Source organism: Phoca vitulina, unplaced genomic scaffold (genome assembly GCF_004348235.1).
Source record: "Phoca vitulina isolate PV1807 unplaced genomic scaffold, GSC_HSeal_1.0 scaffold12, whole genome shotgun sequence".
Classification (NCBI taxonomy): domain Eukaryota; kingdom Metazoa; phylum Chordata; class Mammalia; order Carnivora; family Phocidae; genus Phoca; species Phoca vitulina.
The window spans coordinates 11,351,226-11,360,190 of NW_022589715.1; the positions used below are offsets into that span (position 1 = coordinate 11,351,226).

Sequence of the window (8,965 nt, forward strand, 5' to 3'; positions counted from 1 at the left end):
TCTTCCCTGCCAGTGAGAGCAGGAGTCATTTGTCTATTCACCTGAGACCTTCCAGAAATATTTGTTCAGGGGATGCTTGATCTTCGTGCAGCATTTGTATGTACCATGGAAACCAGTTCTATGAATTTGGTCATGAGGTGGAACATCTAGGGCAGGTCCTGGTGAAAAAAACTTTGACTTTTCACGTGCATGTTGAGGAACATCTTCAGTGATACTCTTTAAAACACGTTGCAGGAAGCTTTATGCAGAACTGTGCCAGGGCATCGTGGACATAGCCATATCCAGTGTCTTCCCGCCCCCGGACACGGAGCCACAGCACGCGCAGCTGGCTGCGTTCATCAAGCTGTGACCGAGGGAGGTGCTCAGAGCTGCCTCAGAAGAAGCACGAGCTCCCGCTCCAGGGGAAGGTGAAATGTCAGGATTGCTCATTACCAAGCCGGGACTGGAGAAAGAGAGGCAAACTGGCAAAGCCGTGATCCAAGGGAGAACACAAGAAGAAAAGGCCACTTCCCCAAAGACTGGTGGCTCAGGGGTTCCCAGGGGGCACTCTCAGCACTGCTATGGAGATTTGAAAACTGAAGCCAATTTCTCTGAGGGGAGAGCAAAATATTCTTCTAAGGGGGAAAGACAGGGATTTGATTATTTTACGTTCTCACCCTTTAAAAAATCCAATTTTTATCCTAAGGCAGCATTGTGAGCAGCGCCTCTCCTCCCTGAGGGTTGAGACTGTCGGACTTTTGGTTGGTGTCTTTCCACCTGCTGCAGCCTTAGTGCCTTAGCTCTATGCCCAGCTGCAACCCTCTGTCTGGGACAGGGACTGGATGTTAGAGCACGTGGAGGTTGCCAACGTGTTCCCTGCCCATCCCTCTCCACAACACCCTGCCCCTGAAGCTCTGGACAAGCATGCACCAACAGTCCTTGGTTTTGTGCTGGGCGCCACTCACAGCCAAGGGGGCTTGCCTCCTCATGTTCCTGATGGCGTTTGGTCAATCACCTGTCAGGATTGGTGTGGGCTGGGCACCAAAACAGCAAATGCTGCTCTCGATCTGCTCTGTGCATGTTTTAGAAACCAAGCAGCAAGTTTGCCACAAACCCATAAGCATCAAATAAGCATGAGAGAGAAAAACAAAAACAAAAACACGATGTCTTGCTTAACTTAATAGTTGGGTGTGGTGGGTCTTTGAAATATTATGATTCTCAGTTATCTTTGTTTTAACCAGAATTCTACATGCACTTTTGCAAAGTTCCCTTTTGTTCCCTTTTTTGTTGTTTTAACTTTCGGAAAACCCGCTCTAGGGGGCAGGAGTAGAATTACACACACACATGCACACACGCGCACACACGCGTGCGCACACACACACACATCAGGTGGCACTGCCCCAGACACAGGTTGCTCTCCCCCATTTTCTTGCCCTCGAAGCACCTTCTGCAGGAGCTGGAAGGGCAGGTATTGTCCCAGGATTATCTGCCTGTTTGTGCCTCTTCACATCAGGGCGAGGGTCTAAATGAGTGTATGTCTGGCCTGAATGGGGGAGTCTCCTAAAACGGGAAAGACGTGGTTTCAGAGCTCCACACAGCATCTTATAAGTCACCAAATATGTCCTGTTAGGTGTAGTTTCCACTTACTGGATCAAATGTTCTGTAGATTTTTTAGGAGGCTACATCACTAGCAGTGGGAAGAACAAGATGCTACTTGTGTTCATTGTGAGCTGAATGAACAGGTCCTTCTTAGAATGTACTGGGAACCACAGCAGGCCTCCTGTCCAGTAGAGTGCTGTGTTCTTCCTTTGTGTATATGTGTGCTCCATTATTCTTTCTATGTGGCACAGACAACAGTTCTGCAGTCAGGGAGACTTTTCTAAAAAGAGAAAAGAGCAATGCCTCCTGAAACATGATGAGATGTGGGAGCTTACAGTGAAGAAAGGAGTAAGGAGTATTTCATAGACGCAGCAGTGGGTGTAGGATGTGGTGGCATTATGTCGGGGTGAAGGAGAATGGCCCAACTGGTTTGGCTCTTCTGTGAATTTGGAATTACAAAATATTCTGGTTACCCACAATATAGATAATAAACTTTGCATCCAGAGCAAAATAAAAACAGTCAGCAGTGAAAGTCAATCGTGGAAGCCCGGCACTGTTGGGTTAGTGTTTGGGGACTTTGAGCAGATCATGACAAGGTGCACACCCTTCTAGAAAGTGTAAGATACTGAGTCCTTGAGAAGTCTCTGTGGACTGGTGACGGGGAAAGCACGGAGGTTTTTGTCATGCTATCGCATGTGAACATAGATTTGTAATGATCTTTTGGACCTGAATTAAAGGGACATTTGAGAGTTTTCTAGTTCTTACAGTGACAGAGCTAAGAATTTAGATGTTGCAAGTCCATGGATCTTGATGGATTTTCTAAGAAACATAAATCACTGGCATATATGTGAGGGAAGTAAGGCTTTAAAAAGGAAGTTATGCTTCATTCCTCCCATGGTTTCAAATAAGTATCTGTTTTATGCATTTATTTTTGATTGGGTGGGATGGTTGGCTCAGAACTGTTCCTTACCTTTCCATGATACCCTTGGCACAGATGGTCATGCCTCGCTCCTCAGTCTTTATACGTGCAGTATGCGTACGTGTCGCCAGTTGCTCGGGGAGGAGGTGTTCTTTATTTGGAGATGTTAATTCCCATCTTGGCGCTGTCATTTGGCCGCACAGTGTGAGATGATCCCGTTAACCTCTCTGTGCCTTGGTTTCTTATCTCATGGAAGAGATTGTTGCCTGACCCGGGGACTACCTCAAGGATTTTTAGTGAGGACAGGTGAGATTAGGAAGACTCAAGAACCTGTGGTACCAAGGTTCTCCATGCTGACTATATGCTGGAATCACTTGAGAACCTTTTTAAAAATGTTGGTTTCTATACCCTCTCTTTCTCTCCCACCTCTGACGAATGAAATCAGAAACCTGAGGCATCAGTATTCTTTCAGATGCCTTGAACCACTGCTTGAGAAGGAAGGAAAAACACATTGTTACCTTAGAGTAATCAAATAAGGCCTAGGACATTTTTTTAAAAGTTCCTTTTGGAAGGACAGGCATTTCTTTAAGAATGACCATGTTGTTGGTCAACGTGTTGACCTACGTATTCATGATACAAGCAACTGTTGTCTAAGCATGTTCTCTTTTTGCTTCTTGTCCCAGATTTGTAAACTCAAAATATGCTTTCATTTCCTTAGTTTGTGAAGTCTTGACAACAAATGTAAACAGACAGGAATTTATAAATCTGCTAAATATGTGTTAAGGGTATTCATTACTGAGAGGAAAGCCCCTTCCCTCACTCTGAACTCCTATGGTAATTATAAACTCGATTTTACCCGGAACATTGAAGTGCCTCAGTGTCTGTATGACTCCGTGCAGCAGGTGCTGCCATGCTTACCAGCTGACTTGCTGTTTCACTAGCACCTCAGGGTCATTATCCCAGACTTGGAATATCTGGTAGTGTCGGAAATGTATGGGATCCACAGAATCTGCAAGCAGCAGCAAAGCTACAGAGTGTGTTTCCATTGACAGCCAAGGTTGTGTCAAGCAGGTGTGGATCCAGCCCTGTTGTGGGGGTGGGTGTGGGGGGGGGGGGGACTCTGCTGGAGAAGACCAGGGGCCAGAGTAGGTCCCCTGCAGCATGTGGGTGCTGTGGAGAAAACTCAGTGATACACTTGTCTCTGATCCTAGACACAGAATCTGTACCTAAGAGGAAATGAATTCTGAAATAAGGTGATTTTATGAATGTTTAAAATGCCCAGAGCATTAAAGTAATATTTCAAGCGTTTTTGTGCCCTTTGGTTCTATCATCTTATGGTGGTTGACTGTCCTAGGATATCACTGGTTATTTGAACCCATGATTCTGTTACTCAGGTAGGCAGACTTTTTCCGGAAAGGGTCAGATTAGTAAATATTCTAGGCTTTGCAAACCAAACAGGTTCTTTGTTGCATATTCTTCTTCTTTTTAACCACCTCTTAAAAACAAACAAACTTAGTTCATAGGCCATACAAACGCAAGCCAGATGCGGCCATTGTTTGCTGACATAGCATGTTATTCAATACATAAGCCAATAGATTGTCCTAGACTGTAAACTCCTCTAAGGTGAAGCACTGAAATAATTTCCGCTGCCAAAATCCAATCCATCTCTTACATGTCTTGTGTATTGTCTGAATCATGATACAGATGGTCAGGTGAGACCCATGGTTGTGAGAAAGCATTATGTGTGCTTCAAACATGGGGAGTAGGTAGAGGGGCTTCTGAAATGATTCTGCATTCAGCCAGAAGGCCATGAAGTCCTAAGAATTCACTAAGGCCACGTATATAAATACCTGTAAGTCTCACACACCTCAGGCATTTAGTGTCATTTATGTAAATTGTAGTTAACTTGTAACTTCCTGTGTGAAGAGGCTGAATGCTTTGGACTTCTTTCCCATGTATGGCTGCTTTCACTCCATAAACATACTTCTGGCACAGAGATAAGGCCTTCCACAAATGGAAACCCTGGCTTAAGCACTCCAGACAGGTTTCTGATATGATATGACACACACTTACCAGACTCAGTGTAGCTTGCATGGGCAGGGTGCAGGGACAAGCAGACATGGACCCAAGCAGGAAACTACTTAGGATCCTGACAGTGGACAGGTTCAAAGCCTTCAGAGGACTTCTCTTCATGGCTGGTCCTGCTTGCTGTCAGTAGCTGCCCCTTCTCCTTAAAGAACCTGAAATTATCCCATAGCCCCAGAGGTTCAGTGATATTTTAAAGATGTCTCCCACAAAACATCCCTAAGGTCAAAGGAAAATGAGCCCCTGTCCCAGGGGCTGTAAGCAAAATTCCTTTTCAAAATTCACATGAGAGGACATCAGTAAGAACAGCAGGGTAAAACCTCTGAAAATCCTCTCTCCATGAAAGCGATGGGAACACTGGCAAAAACTGTCTAGAAATTAACCAGAGGCCTGCAACAATCCAGAAACATTTATTAAAGAAAAGTGGTTCCACCTTGGTAAGAATAGCAAGTTTTGTGATGTTTTAATTCACCCTATTTTCATCCCCCTTTTCCTAGCTCCAGGATAGCCTTGGAAATGAAAAGCCCCACAATCATGGTAAAATCCAGGAGTCTAGCAACAATTGGAGGGTACAGAGTGGGGTTGGAGCTCCTCCAAAAAGCCCCATTCCCAGTGAATTGTCATTATTTGACCTGTCTGGCAGTTCCATGTAAGTCCTCATCTCAGGGCTTGTCTTTGACATTGCTCAAAATGTGCCCACTGTGAACAACCTTTTCCCTAGGTGAGTTTGTTAAAAATAATCAGCAGCAATTGTTTAAAACCTCCGCTTCCTGAGTTGGCTAAAAGAGTTGGAACAAACAACAAGCTGACCAAAAAACTTAGGAATAGATGGGGAATGAGCTATCCATTGGAAGTTTTGAAAAGTTTCTGAAGAACATAGAAGGCCACACACATGTATAGGGCTATGTGCAGGCCTGGGGAGACCTGAATTCCCTCAGCCTTTTTTTTTTTTTTTTTTCCTTTTTAAGTAGCATGGAGCCCAGCACTGGGCTTGAACTCACAACCCTGAGATCAAGACCTGAACTGAGAACAAGAGTCAGATACTTAACAGACTGAGCCACCCAGGCCCCCTGAATTCCCTCAGTTTTTACCTCTATATGACCAGGAGAATCTACACAAGCCTCCCTGGCATGTGCACACACACACAGCCCCTTGGCAAAGACTGGGAGACTTACTGGTGCAAGTGTTTAAGGAAATTAGTTCTAGATTGAACTAATGTTCAATCATTAGTTGACCATTAAGCTAGCAGCAGAAACTTCAGTGGCCACACACATCAAAGAACATAGGCTTTACAGAATTATTTCAGGAAACTCTAAATAATCAACGACAACAATAAACCCTGGAGAGGACAGAGTATCTGGTTTCCAAAGTTGCCCCATCATATTATTAAATTTTTCCAATTTTCAGCACAAATTATGAGACATGCAAAGAAAAGAGAAAGTATGGCCCGTGAAGGGAAAAGGCAATCAGTAGAAACCATCCCTGAAGAAGCCCAGGCATTGGTCTTATTACACAAAGACTTTAATTCAGCTATTTAAAATGTTTAAAGAACCAAAAGAATGATGAGAATGATGTGTCACCAGAGAGAGAATATCATTAAAGAGGTATAAATCATTTTAAAAATAGAGCCAAGTAGGAATTTTGGCTTTAAAAAGTACAATAATGCAAATGAAAAATTCAGTAGAGGTGTTCAAAAGCAGTTTTGAGCTGGCAAAAGAAGGAATCGAATATGAAATCGATTAAGATTATCCAGTCTGAGGAACAGAAAAAAAAAAAATGACGAGGGGCGCCTCTGAGGTGGCTCGGTCGGTTAAGTGTCTGCCTTCGACTCAGCTCCTGATCCCAGGACCCTGCTCAGCAGGGAGTCTGCTTCTCCCTCTCCCTCTGCCCCTCCCCCCTGCTCATGCACACACGTGCTCTCTCTCAAATAAATAAAATCTTAAGAAAAAAGGAAAAAGAATGAAGAAAAATGAACAGTGCTCCAGAAATGTGTATGTATACCAACATATACATAACAGGAGTCCTAGAACAGAGGGGAGAGGGAGGCAGAAATCATATTGGAAAAAATTGTGGCCAAAAACTTTCCCATTTGATGAAGAACATTAAAATGCATCCAAGAACTCCAACAAACTCTAAGTGGGATAGACTCAAAGAGATCCACACCAAGACACATCAACCACTAAGATAATAACTCTAAATACATAGTAAAAGAGACAAGGGAACTAAAATGTTACACTAGAAAATATCTTTAACAAAAAAACAAAGCAGTAATAAAAAAATGGAGACGGTAGATAGAAAGCATATAGAAAACAAATACCGGAATGACAGACATAAATCCTACCTTACCAGTAATTTCATTAAATGGATTAAATACTACAATCAAAAAAGCAGAGACTGGCAAAATAAATAACAAAAACAAATCAAACATAATCCAACTTTATGCTGTCTATAGGGACATACTTTAGATCCCAAAACACAATTAGGTAAAAGTAAAAATATGGAAAATATATATCATGGAAATAGTAGCTTAGAGACCTTGAGTGGCCATACTAATATTAGAGAAAATACACTTTAAGGAAAAAAAAAAATGTGGGGCACCTGGGTGGCTCAGTTAAGTGTCTGATTCTTGATTTCAGCTCAGGTCATGATCTCAGGGTTGTGATATGGAGCCCCACATCAGGCTCTGCGCTGGGTGTGGAGCCTGCTTAATTAAGACTCTTTCTCCCTTTGCGACTCCACCCCCTACCCCACCGGCTCACGTGCGTGCTCTCTGTCTCTTAAAAAAAAAAAAAGAAAAATGTTACTACAGGCAAAGAAGGACATTTATAATGGTAAAAAAATTAATCCGTCAGGCAGATAGAACAGTTATAAACATATGCATCTAGCAACAGAACCCCGAGATACATGAAGCAAAACTGGCAGAACTGAAGAAAGAAATAGACAATTCAACCATAGTTGGAATTTTCAGTCCCCCATTTTCAGTAATTGAAGAACTGGTCAGAAGATCACCAAGGACATAGAAAACACTGTAAACCAACTAGATCTAACAAATATAGATAACTCCACCCAACAAAAGCAAAATACATTCTTCTCAAGTACACATGGAACATTCTCTGGAATAAACCATATGGTAGACCTTAATGACTCAGTAAATTAAAAATTATTGAAGGGGCACCTGGGTGGCTCAGTTGGTTAAGCGACTGGCTTCAGCTCAGGTCATGATCCTGGAGTCCCTGAATCGAGTCCCGCATCGGGCTCCCCGCTCAGCGGGGGGTCTGCTTCTCCCTCTGACCCTCACCCCCTCATGTTCTCTCTATCTCATTCTCGCTCTCAAATAAATAAATAAAATCTTTGAAAAAAAATTTATTGAAATCAGGGGTCCTAGCTGGCTCAGTTGGTAGAGAGTGTGACTCTTGATATCAGGGTCATGGGTTCAAGCCCCACTTTGGATATAGATACTACTTTTTAAAAAATTAAAATTATTGAAAGGTTTAACGGTGTCAGCATTGGATAGAAACAGAAGATAACCTTTAAAAGTGATATAGGAATGAAAACTACCATCTGACGTAGGTAAAGGTAAGATTGACAGAAGGGATGGATTCCCAAGGGGCAGGAGGACACTTTTAGGATTGGTGGATTAATTCATTATCTTAATTGTGGTAATGGCTCCACGGGTGTATACATAGGTCAAAACCTATCAACGTGCACACTTTAAATGTGTGGCTTATTTTATGTCAATTTATACCACAATACAGAATACAACTGTTAAATACAAACATAGAAGATGAAGTTGGAAAACATTTGCAGGCATTCCTTGATAAACCCATATTCTGGGGGGATAAGTAATTCATAGGACTCATGGAAACTCAAAGGATCTTTTTTTAAAGATTTTATTTATGTATTTGACGGAGACAGTGAGAGAGGGAACACAAGCAGGGGGAGTGGGAGAGGGAGAAGCAGGCTTCCGCCGAGCAGGGAGCTTGGTCCCAGGACCCCGGGATCATGACCTGAGCCGAAGGCAGACGCCTAACGACTGAGCCACCCAGGCGCCCCAAAACTCAAAGGATCTTAAGGCTGGAAGTCCCCTAGGATGTCCGGGCCTCCCGGCCCCCCAGGAATCCGGTCTAGATGTGGGGAGAGGGGTAGCGAGGACAGACCACTCCCTCACCATCGCAGTGAAGTCTTCACAACTTAAGAGTTGTGAGGTGTGGGCAGTCGGTCTGGTGGCCAACATCTGCTTTTTTCCAGAAGTCAGGGTCAGCATCAGGTATCAGCATCGGAAAATGATTAAGGGGAACAGGAGAGGAAGGATTCCGAAGACCACCCTCCTCCAGCCCTAATCGACTGCGCGAATAAACGCCAAACAGATCACCGGCGGAACAG

General features: G+C 43.5%; 1 protein-coding gene across 2 annotated transcripts in view; it reads left to right on the forward strand.

Moving 5' to 3' along the window:
- The window catches only part of TTL (tubulin tyrosine ligase), a 32,879-nt gene extending 29,524 nt beyond the window's left edge, over positions 1-3,355 (forward strand). For both annotated transcript variants that reach the window (XM_032410477.1, XM_032410479.1), the window contains exon 7: positions 235-3,355. In XM_032410477.1, the coding sequence (XP_032266368.1) occupies positions 235-349 (115 nt within the window). In that variant the 3' untranslated portion in view covers positions 350-3,355. The remainder of the gene's footprint in view (positions 1-234) is intronic.
- The last annotated feature ends 5,610 nt before the right edge of the window (positions 3,356-8,965 follow it).